Source organism: Phaseolus vulgaris, chromosome 10 (assembly GCF_000499845.2).
Source record: "Phaseolus vulgaris cultivar G19833 chromosome 10, P. vulgaris v2.0, whole genome shotgun sequence".
Lineage (NCBI taxonomy): Eukaryota > Viridiplantae > Streptophyta > Magnoliopsida > Fabales > Fabaceae > Phaseolus > Phaseolus vulgaris.
This window is the reverse complement of record NC_023750.2, coordinates 5133517-5147617: the sequence shown is the minus strand read 5'-3', so window position 1 is coordinate 5147617 and position 14101 is coordinate 5133517. Positions and strand designations below refer to the sequence as shown.

The window sequence follows — 14101 nt, the reverse complement described above, 5'->3', positions numbered from 1 at the left end:
GTCGTTGTAGTATAGTGGTAAGTATTTCCGCCTGTCACGCGGATGACCCGGGTTCGATCCCCGGCAACGGCGTTTTGTTGTTTTTTTGTTTTTTTTGTGTTTTTTCAAATTTGAATAAAAGTCATTTTGCACCCATTAAGCGCGTTTGGCTCAATCTTAACGGCAATACAAAATTGTTCTACTAAGAATTACCAGTTCCCCAATAATGACAAACTTATGGAATCAAACGCGATTTTTCAAAATTTGATTAAAAAGTCATTTTAAATCCAGTAAGTGCGTTGTTTGGCTCGATCTTAGTAGCAACAGTAATGCACAAATATTCTAATAAGAATAACCAGTTCCCCAATAATGACAATACCAAATTGCTGAAATCTCTCCGAAAAATTATAGAATCAAACGCGCTTTTTTTAATCTAACTTAAAGAATACAAAAACATTTCGCCGTTGCCGGGGATCGAACCCGGGTCATCCGCGTGACAGGCGGAAATACTTACCACTATACTACAACGACTTGACATTAAAAGCTTGGAACTTTATGATTTTAGTACGTAACTAAGGTTTTTCAGCACATTTTGTTTAATTTTTACAGAGATCTTTGAAGAGATTCTTTCCAAAGTGAAGGAACTCCAGTGCTTTAATCTCTCTTATTTGTTGTATGCTTAATCACCAAACCATTAAGTAAATAAGTAGCATAACAAATTTTTTTTTTTCTCTACATCCCTAACTCATTCATATGCTATGGCAAAATTTGAATTCGCACTAAATCTTTCGTTTGTTTTTTCTTAATAAATTTAAAATTTTTAGTTTTAATATTACATGTTCATTTATCTCAACCATTAATGGAGGTAAAATGAAACTAACGAAATTTATATTAAGTTTTTTTTCTTATTATACTAAAAACAAAATATGTTAATAATTGTTCTACTAAACCAACTATTTGTTGTAAAACAGAATCTAATCTAGCAAAATAAAAACGAAAAAAAGAGTGTGTGAAACAAAAAATAGAGTATGTGGTAAAACCCTAACGTTCTTCAGTGACGTTGGAGGAGATCGCGAAAGTTCGGCGAAGACTGGATCTACTCCGAGATTATCGCGCGACGTTGCCCCCTCCACCCTAAATTGTAGTCGCACGACTGGGAACGCTCATGCCTCCGCACTGCTGGTCGTGTGGAATCTTGAGAACGTTGGAGAACGTTGCAAGAGTCGTGGGTGGTTGGCTCCTCCATTCACGCGGGTCTTCCTCCATCTCCGGCAGCCATGACTGCTCCTTTAGGGTTTGAAGATGCGGCAGTGTGTTTTCTCCATCTATAAATACCACATCCCATTTGCTTTTGAACATGCATCTCGCACATTCACCTCTTCATCTTCTTCAAAACCCTACTCCGTTCACCATTTTCTTCCTCTTACCTTTTCACATTCTTTCTCTTTCCCTCTCATCATTTAATATTACTTTATTATAAGATCTTTGGGTTTATTGAATTATTACTCTTTTAAAGAGTAACTTTATCCTTGAAAATCTTCGAAAAGTTCATGTTGTATCATGGGGGACTTGCGCAATACACCGTGGATAAATCCTTATGGATAGTGATTACTCACGCCTCGAGAAATCAATTTTGTTCGCTTTAAAGCCTCATTTACTACATTATTTACCTAAAAGATAATTCAGTAAATTACATCTGAAAGTTTTTTAATAGAGTAGAGGAAAAAAAATTAAATTTGTCATGCCATGAATAGTAATTAAAAAATATTTTTGTTGTTATCTGAATAAATAATTTTGTAAGAAAGAATTTAAGTTTATAGTTTTGTCATTTTATCTGTTAAGACTTTGATTAATCTTGATTATAATTAATTCTTGTCAAATGATTAAGAGTTTGAATAGTCTTATTACTTTTCAATATGTAGATGAAATGAACTTACCTTACTCAAATGATTATTCATTATGTGTGTTTCATGTGAGTTTCTTTTCTTCAACGTAAATTGTATGTATTTGTCCTGAATTTTTCATTCAAGTTATTTTCTCTCGTTCAACTTGTCTCTTTTCAATATTTCTCAAAAACATGTCAGACCATACTTTTTGTTGACAAACTATAATGTAAAACACTCACGTTCTCTTCCCCCCTTTCTTCACATTTCACATTTCCATTCAGACTTTACATAATAGTTTCTTCACCTAGCTTATGGGGTAACATTGATCAACCATTCTTGTGAGAGAAACAAATTCTTTCAAACAATCACATACAACGTATTAATTATTTGTACTAAAATACAATTGTAAGAGTGAAAGTACCTAAATATGGTTTTATGCAATACTTGATGTCATTAAGGTAGTCACTTAGTCAACCTATTAAATGTGGTTTTGAACAAGGTGGTACTTTTGAATAGAGGCAAGATAAAATAGATTGTGTTGAGGTGATAACAAATAATGACTAATGCAGGAAAAATATAAAGTCATTTTGTAAATAATACAACTAATTAAACCTTCCTATGTTACAAGTAAAACTAAAGAACAATTTACTACCTAAAAATCAGTGACACAAACTTCAATTGGATGATGATCGAATATATTTATTCTCATTATCATTAAAATCTGCATTTAAGATTGAACAACAAACTTCATTGCTTTTTATGAGTGATGCCATGTTAAAAGAACAATGATATCAAGTAGTTAAAACCTAATAATGATTAATGTATATGTGAGTGGTATGTATGAATAACAAAAACTCTTCATAAAAAAAATGCAAGTCCTCCATTAAATTGGTTGCAATCAAAGTTGATGACTTATGGTTGTTGCACGAGTGTAACACCCATTGGCAAATGAATATTTTACTGTTGAATCTCACATCGCACATCAACATTACTACATTACACAGGGATAATGCCAAAAGTTATTTAAACTGCCAAAAAAATATGGTGCAGAGATGAATATTCCAATGCTTATATGTTTACTGAACTAAAATCATCCGATATTTCAAGGACTGATAACACATATATATCACAATCATACATGCTTAAAAAGTGAAATGTGAAATATTATAATCAAAATGATATGAAATTATTTTCTATGATAAAAACAATATGTATATGAGAAAGGAAAAACTTCAAAAAATACTATACAAACATGGATTTCTATTGAGGAAAGAGATCATATATAATTTCAATATCCTCTTTAGGGTTTTGCTTTGTTGGGAATACAATGGAAAATAGTTCCTTAAACCTTTTTGTGCCATCACATGAAAATAACAAAAATGGATTCCACCATTATTTCAAAACCAAATGATTAAAAATACCCCTTTCTTTACAAAATACCATGCATCCGCATTAGGAAATAACACACTGAACTAACCTAACAAAAATTTCTTTTGCTCTTCAATGTTGGGGTAGCTAAGCCACCTCTATCACCTTGATTTTCAAGATTCTCCACTTACACTCTTCAAAAAATACTTCACATTGTAAACCTGGAATACATCATTCTTTGGTCAACCCATATAACTTAAACAAAAGGGAGTTAAGAAGCATCCACCTCCTACATAAATTGATCCACCTCCTACATAAATTGAACCATCACCTCATCACTCTTCACTCGTGACTTTATTTCAAATTTTAGACAATCCTCCCCTTCCCACAAAGGTTGGATTACACTAGTCATCCATGTGATGTTACTATTTGACTTTTTTTTTTTTAAATAAAAGCTTTTATGTTAGGCATCACTATGCAATTTAACATCTCATTTATGCTGACACCTAAAGTAACAACAATCATTTGATGACAAATGAAAAAAAAAAGTATTATTAAAAAAAGTACAAAAATATGACAAAACTAGACCAAAACTTATATGTTAACAAAAATAATATATCATATTTTAAAACAAATTCCTCCCTTTGTCTGACGCTTACATCATCCAAAATACATGTCAAAAGTTTCTTTGGAAGTGATTGCTTGTGTAATATTTACAATGTACTTGTTAAAAAAAAAGAGATTTGTGTATTATGTCAATTGATCAACCACACACACTACCGAGATTCACCCATGGTTCATTCCTATTGTCCATGGAGTAAACACGTGAACTACATACACTTTCTTTTTCCAATGTATATAGTTAAACTATTCTCTATCGGCATTGTTTTAATTCATTATTTTATATTATAAGTTAGGTCAAACTTTCTCTATTACATGGTTGAATATATTTTTTTATTATATTTTTCTATAACTCCCTCAAAAATTCAAAACAAATTTGTATTGATTTGTAATTGATTATGCACTAAGACATAATCAATTATCAAGGCTTCTTGAATTCATATACAACTTCCCTCGTCACTACTTTAAGATGGTCTTCTCCCACATTTCTTCCTATGGATGCATCATATACCTATGTAAATTACCTTCCATGTAGGGACAAAGAGATAAACTACCTAACTCGAATTTCCAATTCCGCACTTTTCTTTAAAAATGAGAAAGGACACTCTTTTATCTTACCTTTCTTTTCCATGTATTTCCCTACAAAATATATAATCCAAACATAAATAATACATGATTTTTCTTCGCTCGCATATAATCTTATAATCTTAAATAGTGAATCATCCATCATCAAGTTAGTTTGATCATTATACATACAATTATATATATATATATAACATATTCTTAATTTAATCACTATACTGAAAGAATATGAAAATAGTGAATCAGCCATCTTCAAGTCAAAAACATAGTTTAATCATTATACATATTAATATATATATATAACATATTCTTAATGTAATTATTATACTATAAAAAAATATGAAACCTTTTATTATAATTCAAATAAAAAATTATAATTCATTATTTAACAAGTCTACTAAATTACTTATTTTTAATAACTTTAATAGCATTTTAAGAAGAAAAATACTCAAATTGTATATATAAAACTATTTAATTTCTAATAAAATAAATATTTTTTCAGATTAACATTTTCCAAAAAAAAAATAAACTAGTATGTATCTCCATTATATATCTGTCTAGCCTTCTTTACTTTTTGAAATCATAATTGCTTACTATTTTCCTATCAACCTTGGCAGCGATGAATAAAAAATTTATTGTTAATCTTTTGAACGAATTTGAGGCTCAAATCTCTGCCACAATTCAATATGCACAATAAGGAATGTCTGGTAAAAATTTTAGATCAAAACATCCAAGAAATAAGGCGTAATAAGTCTTAGACAGAGAGCAAAGAAAACTGGAAAACTTATTTTTTCGAAAATAATACCTCTTCAATAAGCCAAAGTGAGGATGATTATGAGATGCCTTGTGAAGGTAATTTGTTAGTAGTAAGAGGCATGCTTGGACAACTTCAAAAACCTTTTGATGAAAGTTAGAGGGAAAATATTTTCATACAATATGTCTTATTAATGATAAATTATGTTCATTAATTGTAGATGGGGTAGTTGCACAAATGTGACAAGTACAAAAGTGGTGGAGAAACTTGGATTACCCACCATCTCTCATACAAAGCCCTACAAATTACAATGCTTAGTGAGAAGGGGAAAATAATTATCAATAAACAAATCCCTCATAGCTTTCTCCATTGGAAAATATAAAGATGAGTTTTTATGTGATGTTGTGTCAATGCAAGCAACACCTATTTTATTAGGAAGACCTTGGCAATATGATAGAAATTTTTTACATGATGGTCATACCAATAATATTTCTTTCAACTTCCAAGAGTATAAGGTTATCTTAAAACCCCTCTCTCCCAAAGAAGTTAATAAGGACCAATTGAAAATGAAACCAAAAGAAAAAATGAAAAAGGTGAGGTCAGTAAAATCAAATCGGGTCTCATCATCTCATCTCCCGCAGGCAAAACAATAATGTTGACTTGTACAAAACTAACTACGCCTCCTAGGTATACTTCTTCCTTCTTTTTTTCTTACCAAATCATTCTAAACACTTGTGACATCTTTCATAAAGAAGTTTAGGGATGATCTTCAAAAACCTCCTATCACCTTCTAAAAGGATTTTCATAAACAAATCATTTCTTCCCTGAACATTCTCTACAAACATGGTCTGTATCTAGAATTCACCCATGTGAACTCCCCAAGCTTCATGAACATAAGTTTTCTTCACACCCAAATCTATAAATATTTCTATCTTTTCTATGAACAAACTAACTATGTTATTTACAGGAGTTCTAAATTCGAGTCAAATTCTTTCCAACTTGGGAGGCATGATACAACTCAATTAGCCAAGCACATCTACCAAGGACACAAGAGACACTTCACAAATTGATCACTCATCTCAGCATACAAGACACAACCCCATCAAACTTCAGAAGGACCTCAGCAAAAGAAGAAGTGGACATAAGTTAGAGCATCAGATGTTCTTTCTTCTGGTCTTTTTAAAAGACAAGTTTATGTAAATAAATTGGGCTCACTTTGGAGGTCCAAATAGAAGAATAAGCTAGAGTAGGGTGTGCTTAGTGATTTGAGTATGGTGTGCTTAGTAGTTTGAATAGGGTGTGCTTAGTAATTTGGGTTTTTGTCAAGCCCACCTTTCATAATAAGTGATTCTAGGTTTAGGATTTCTTTGACCTACCTTCTAGAAGGCTTCTCACAAATGACACTCATACCCCTCTATCTTGTTCTCCAAGATAAAGGGTGGGGCTTTGTTGTGGATAATAATAACTTTCTGGTGTAGGTAATTTATCTAGATGGACATGCAAAATTGTCTAAAATTAGTAGTTAAAACATTGATAGCTAACTAGATACCAATTTAGAAATTACTATATAAATTTTATTGATAATAAAAATCACTTTAGATACCAACTATTTAGTCATTAAAATAGTATCTAACTTAATATAAAAACAAATTATTATTTGTTCTTAAAATTGATTTTTATTTAATAATTTTGTTGTAGTAATTTCATATTGTGCAATCGAAAATGTGTTTAATCAGTAATACATTCCAGAATATACAATTCAGAATTTATTTATTCAAATTGTGCATTTCTGAATGTGTTTCTGAATCTGAAAACCAAATTAAACACAAAATCAGCAAGAAAAAAAAGACACAGTAAATACTTACCTCCTCAACATGTGACCACTATAGTTCCAGCTCTTCCACTCACAAACGGAGGAAGAAAAAATTGGAAAAAGTACAATACAGGCAAAGGGTGAAGCAAAAGGTAGAAGAAAAGGTGTTGGATAAAAAAAATAGAAGGTAGGTTAAATATAAATATAAGGAAAGATAGTTTGGTCTTCTCACAAACAAACAAACATAATGAGGGTGCAATTGAAATTTGTGAGGTTGAATCCAAAAACCCCGAAATGCTACATAACACAATTCTACAATTTCGCTCTAGCAGATCTTGGCAGAATCGTTAAATCAGATTCCCCATTTTAAATTATGATTGACTAAACCAATAGAAACATCAAACTCCTAATACACTAATTGATCCTAAAGCATCAACATTGTCTCTAAGAGTTTATTCTTGGACATATCACTCATACCCCTGTAAGAGTCTACTCTTTGACATCCAAAACTTAGAAATCGAAGCAAGATTAATTTTTTCTTGAGCCACCAAAGCACCTTTTAAAAACTAAATCATTATAAATCTAACATCATAATGATATCTTAAACCAGCTTGATATTAGAACAATTAGTATATTCCTAATTCAGGGATGTTTTGTAATCCACGAGGGACCAAGAAATACCATACTATCGTGAACTTCTTAAAAACATTTAATGGTGAATTCCAGCACACATCACATTACACATCACACATTATCACACAATAAGATTTTAACTGTACAAATTATACACAAGCTAAGTTTTTCTTAACCAATCTCCTTTATTTGATGAAAACAATTTCTCGACCCCCCAGTTCCACAACCTATTTTTGTAATGTAAGGTGTAAGCAAAGCAACTGCAAGTGAAAATCAGTTTCAGGAAAAAAAAGGATACAATGTGCTTAACTTTCTTAAAACTTACAAAGGTCTCAAAAACCTTGCTGAGCAGCGTGACACAAGAAAATTATCAGAGTCACAATTAATGCTCGATTAAATGCGGAATGAGATGCTCCGTCTCTATAAAACCACACTAGACTACACTTTATGACATTTGCCAGAACTCGTTCAAAACAAACATTAAATAAATTGAAAAGGGAAATGGAAATTGTATATAACTTTTATATGGATAGGAAAAAAATTAAAAGACTCAACAATCAAAATTGCGTTTTTGCTGTAGTTTTCTTCTGTCCATAAAAACGGTAAATACAACTATTGTACCACCCTCTGTCTTTCATCAGCATCCTCTTGCTCAACCTGAGACCAAAGAAAATCAAGGTTGCGATATCAGATTTTGAACCAAAAACTAATTTAAGTATTTCATTCATCTGTAAACTTTTTCGAGATCACATAAGGACAAGCAATATGTCACATTCCAAGCCAATTCTGTAGAGTTCATTTCTAAGATGGTAGTAAAGTCTATCCTAGGAAAATTTGTTAGACCTATACTCTTACCCACTATCGGACCACTTAAAAGTATTTGTACATCCTCGACGAGAGGTGATAGAGATCTCATTAACTAGAGATATATTTAAATTATAATATGTAAGTAGATGCAATTCAATTTTCTAAGCCAGTTCTATGAAATTGTTAAGTTATGCTTAGAGTTCACCTTCTAATAAAACTCAATCAACGTCAATAGTGAAGAAATTCTCTCTAAAATATGGAATGCACTGAATTCAACACTGTTTGGCACTCATACAGTTCGCTTTAGCGGTTTCTTGCAACTACACGTTACTTCTAAACTTCAAAGATGGAATGGAGCTAATGAGTGCCGTACTTTTTAAACATAACTTTTAGAATGGCTTTGGCAAACCAAAACCAACAAAAACTAGGTAATATCAAGCAAGAAGGGAAAATATCGACAAAGACTTGATTGACATTATTGTCTGTAACACTCATCACATAGATTAGACATGCACGTATAACATTATTGAAGAAAAAATTGGATTAGCTTTGTTCATAACTAATTTCCAAAAATATAGAGGCATTGGCTCTATTTTCAGCCTCGGAAGATCAAAAAGGGTTCCACTTTCTAACAGTCTATCTTGAAAGTCCAGAGTAATGAAATTGCAGTCGGTGGCATCATTTGTTTGAAAACATCATTGAAATTATTGTATGCAAAAGTTCCTCTAGGGTAAGATGTTCACAGACAGCAATTCATAGAATTACTATATCAAATAGCATTTAAAGTGCTGATATTCTTTTCATAGAAGGAAACGTTGTATAATTACCTCAACAAGGACCCTTGTCTTCTTTGATTTAGAATCAAGGCCGTTCTTCTCAAGTTTCTTGGAAGCTAAAATCATTTTCCTTTTTGCTCTACTCTGATCAACTGCTTCATCATCTTCCTCTTCATCATCCTCTTCATCATCAGTGCTTCTGGCTGCATAGGTAAGTACACTATCATGCTTTTGCTTTTCCAATGTTTCAGTTTGGAACTTTTTTCAAACTCATGAACACACAGATTCCTTCTCAATAAGAAAGGCTCTCTTCAAACAATTAGTGAAATAATCAACACATAACACAAACATCACACACAACTGAGCATTTCAAGTTCTAGCCAAGCAGAAACCAGCATTGTATGTGACAGCTAATTATTGTTTCTTCTATTAGGGCGGGACTTAAGTTTGTAAAGATGTGATTGTAGATCAGTAAACATTGTATTAAAAAAATTCCTTTTATCATCATAATTACCATAAGTTTGTGATTAAAAATGAAAAAGAATTCGAAGATCTTATTCCTGCCTCAAACCAAGACAATTGGAAACAAAAAAATTATGCAGCCAACAAAATTCTAATCTGAAATTTTCAGTACTTCGAGTTGAAATTAAACTAAAGATTATACTATCCTATCATACCATGCATGTCAAAATCCTTGAATTTGGGTTTCAATCAGGCAAAAGCAAATTCCTTCTGTAGTAAGCAAATTTTTAAAACAAAAATGGGAACATAATTCACTATTTGAACATGTCAAAAATAGTCAATGCATGTTCCAAAGCTTCTAAACTAAATTTGACCATTTTCTTCATCACATAATTACCCGGTGACCTATGAGTTGCAAAACCACCAAAATCCTCAATATCTTCTTCCTCTTCAAGTTCATCATATCCTTCTACATATTCTACCTCTGGTTCCTGTCCATTCCAAAAACAAAAAATAAACAAATTGATAGATTAAATACATTAGAAAGGGTTCAATTTGAAATAGTTTTTTTTTTACTGAAACATGATTGGTAACAGAAAAAAAAATGGGTTGGTAGATAACCTCTTCATCATCAAGTTGAAGATTCTCCATATCAAGAACTTTATTGTACTCTTCAAGCGGATAATTGTATATATCACTTTGTTGATAAACTCCTTTTTGAAGGCGTTCTAAAAGCTCTTTTTCAATAGACTACATAATATTGAAAAGCAACAATGAGTAAAGTGAAAAGTGAAAACAACATACAATTCATGTGTATGGGTAACAGTAGGATTAACTATAACCTTTTCTAACAGAGCTGCTTTTTCAGCCTTCTCTTCTCTTCGAGACTCTCTCTTTTTCTCTTTCCTTGGAGTTGTCATTATTTTCTCCCTGTAAAACAGCAACCACAATAAATAATATGATAAATTGCTATTAACATTTAATAGAGACATCAGCTTAAATATAGAACTATAGATAAAAGATAAGAAAATTTGTCGCATGAATATAACACAATGTATGATCGCACCTTAAACATAAAATCGTATTCAAAATAATGCATACATACATGTGCATAAATAACAGACAAGAAGAATATGTTAGTACACAAAATAAGGGAAGGACTTGGAAGGTATATTATAGGAAAAATGTTAAGAATAAAGGGTAAGGTGGCGGTTAGTTGTTGGGCAGGGTTGGTCTTTACCAACCGGTTTAGTAAAGAGATTAAGTTTTTTTAGTACAGTTTTGTAGACAGGGAAAGTCTTGTGTAAAAGGAATAATTGTTTTCTTTGTGAATGTTCCGAGTGTAAAGTTCAGTAGAAATAATACAGAGGTTATTCAGTAGTTTTTCTGTGTTGTTGGCTTATCTTTGGGTGCGTTTTCTTGGTTCGTAACAGAATACATATGAAGTCACAGCATTCAAATGAACTCCAATTTAAATTCTGGAAAAAGGAATTTATCCTCAAATAAAATGGGATTACAAATAACTAACTAATTTTGCTGTTGATAATTTAGCGCTCAAAAGATGAGAGATAAAAATAGAATAATTTATTACTAAATACTCAAAATGCTTCAATACAAAAAACAAATCCCATGGGACCTATATTTCTAAATACATAAATTGACTAAATAAACATGGTTTGGTTGGTGCATTACAATATACAAGTAAATGATTTCTTATAAGTGTTTCATAATTAAACAAATATGAGGAACTAAACAGAGAGAAGAGGGAAAAACCTGAAAAACAGAAATCAATAGCAATTAAGAATATAGGGCGACAGTTTCTTTCTAGTGTGATTTGCCTCTCATTAAGCAGATAAGCACCCCTCTTTTATAAACTTATCATCTAAGAATTAATTTTCCACAGAATTCATTTTGAAGAAGTTTGGAATGCAATTACATGTCAAACTACCAAAATCCTAAAAAACATTTTAAAATATTGGGTAAAAATTAAAATTGAGAAGGTTATAAAATTATATCTACTAGTGGAAGATCCATTTTTTTCCCTAAGCTGAAACAATATAATGTGTTATTTTCCCTAAAATGGATTTTCAGCAGCAGAGTTAAGCATGATGACAGCAATAGCCAAACATTTACTTTGCTAGTCTGGTTTCCTTTATTTCAAGAAACAAACCAAAGTTAGCCCAAAATCTATACAATCGGCAACACATTTATTGAAAATCACATGTAATACGGAAGGGTATTGAGGTTTTACTCCATGTGATAAAATCTTCTATGACAATTTTATTCCTTCACGGAATTAATTTTCCTTCACACATGCAAAAATGCATTTATCAGACTAGTTATTCAAGTGATACGAAAATTAGAGCATCTGGAGCACAATCTACTTATATAAAAAATATGTACGGGTAAACTTGATAAAACAAACTAAATATGAGAGTATGATTTCAAACCTCGTCTTCAAAGCAAGTTTTCTCATACGTATCCGCATTTGGGTCATTTTAGTCAATCGTTGCTTTATCTTGTGTATAAGAAGCTTGGGCCAATACATCTGCCAATTCAGAAAGGTCAAACACACATTCATTCTTGACAACCACTAACCAGTAAAATGTTGAGTACTTAAATATGCGAAAGACTACATATATCATCAGTACCAGATGTTTGTCTATGACTTCAAGTGCCTTCTCATAATTCCTCGGCAGCTTTACTCTTTCCCACAAATCTTTCGGCATGTGAGCTCGTTCTATAGTTTTCATGTAAAGATAAAACACTCCTGCAACACCCAAAGCAAAATTATGATTCTTAGCATATTTTGTCTTTTCATGAATTCCCCATTTATGGACTTGTCATTCGTGAAGATAGCCATTTAGGGGTGTTCGGAGGAGCATATATGAACTTAGTTAAATCTATCTTCGGTAGTTATGCAGAAAATTGAAGCTATCTGGTTAAAATTATGAGAGTGGCTGGCACAAACTCTTTTTAACAAACTTCAATAAGCTTTACGGTGAAGCTTACTATAATCTATAGAAATATTTGGATAAACTTCTCAACAAGTACTTGCCAGAGAAGAAAATGAGAAAAAAATCAACATTCAACACACTACAACTTTCATAAAAACTCTCCTATCTAACTTCTCCATAAACCGAAGTACGTAAGTCGATTTTACCTTCTGTAAATTCCAGAAATTTATCCAAACAGGACTATAAGACATTATAGTACCAACAAAATGATAACTTAAGCGACTTAAACAGCACTACTACATAGTACAAAGCATCAATTTCTAGCAAAAACAAAACCTAGCCTAAAGAGGCAAAAAAAAAAAATGTTTGTAAATAAAAGTACCATTGTCATCTCGAATAGTAGCATAGCGACTATTAGCCAAAGGGCACGAACTTCTGTTACAAACCCCAGTAACGTTGTAAGGGTTTCTACAAAAATTCCCCGTCGTAATTCTACAAGAAAAAAAAAAGTGAACAATTAGTTTGAGCTCGTAACAGCAACATTAATAAAACAAAATCATATATCTGAAAGAAAATCTTGAAAAAAAGTTAGGGAACTGTTTACTTGGCCAAGAAACTGCAATGGTTGTGCCTGATAACTTGCCATATGACCTCGTCGTGCTGCATCGTTACCCTGAAGTTTTAGGGTTCAGCTTCGGCGGTGTAGTTTCACGGTACAACGGATGTGGTTTTGTTGCGGAGTGAGAGAACTGGCGGCGCCGCTGTGAACTAGAGGGGAAGGCTTTCTTTTTGAGATATCGACGGTAGCTCATGAAACCCTATCCTGCAAAAGCTTAGAAGTAGGGTTTACTTCAGGGATTTTAATTGAGGATTTTGTTTGAGACTATTGATGTGTTCATTCTATTAGCTCATGTATGATATGTTGGATTTTGAATTTGGTTGATAGCTTTCTTGTAAACTGATATTGATTGACTCCTACAACTGTCAAAGGTATATTTGAAAAATTGTGAAAGAAACCAGAAATCAAATAGGGTAAAAAAATTACCAAATGGAAACCTAATAGAGAAATCTTTGTACCAAAAATTCTTCAAAGGAATCGATGAAAAGTGTTTTTTGAATTATGAATAGATGTACTCCGTTTTGACACTATGTCTCCAAAATTTTAGGTTAAAAGGGGTAGTATTGACTATGCCGCGAAACTTTGGTTAAAAATGTTAGTGTCAAGAAAACACGAAATGTAAAAAAGTAAATAAGAAATTAAAATATACTGTAGATTTTTTTTAATAATCGTGAAAATTTACTAGGGTTTAGTAAACTCCAAAAGCAAATGATTTATCAGCTATGAGGCTCGGACACTTTTTTAAATGGCGTATCCGTGTCAGACATAGGTATCGGTTTCGACATTCGTAGGACACTTATCGGTGAAGTGTTTAATTCAAAAAATATTTGTTGAATTTCTGAAA

At 31.9% G+C, this 14101-nt stretch overlaps 1 protein-coding gene and 2 non-coding genes across 4 annotated transcripts; 1 reads left to right on the top strand and 2 right to left on the bottom strand.

Moving 5' to 3' along the window:
- TRNAD-GUC (transfer RNA aspartic acid (anticodon GUC)) lies at nt 1-72 on the top strand. The gene has a single exon. It is a non-coding gene; the product is annotated as a tRNA-Asp (tRNA).
- Nucleotides 73-438: 366 nt separating this feature from the next.
- On the bottom strand, nt 439-510 carry TRNAD-GUC (transfer RNA aspartic acid (anticodon GUC)). The gene has a single exon. It is a non-coding gene; the product is annotated as a tRNA-Asp (tRNA).
- A 7403-nt stretch (nt 511-7913) lies between these two features.
- Nucleotides 7914-13811, bottom strand: LOC137819025 (uncharacterized). Of its 2 annotated transcripts, XM_068622727.1 has the most exons (10): nt 13684-13811; nt 13243-13461; nt 13021-13130; nt 12333-12451; nt 12132-12229; nt 10524-10611; nt 10303-10431; nt 10079-10172; nt 9271-9422; nt 7914-8293 (listed from the first exon to the last, which is right to left on the bottom strand). In XM_068622727.1, exons 2-10 carry the CDS (start codon nt 13302-13304, stop codon nt 8249-8251), a joined length of 897 nt encoding a protein of 298 aa, XP_068478828.1. In that variant the 5' UTR covers nt 13305-13461; nt 13684-13811; the 3' UTR covers nt 7914-8248. The 2 variants fall into 2 exon arrangements, with proteins under 2 accessions (XP_068478828.1, XP_068478827.1); XM_068622726.1 differs by lacking the exon at nt 13684-13811 and having other exon boundaries at nt 13243-13667.
- Nucleotides 13812-14101: the final 290 nt, after the last annotated feature.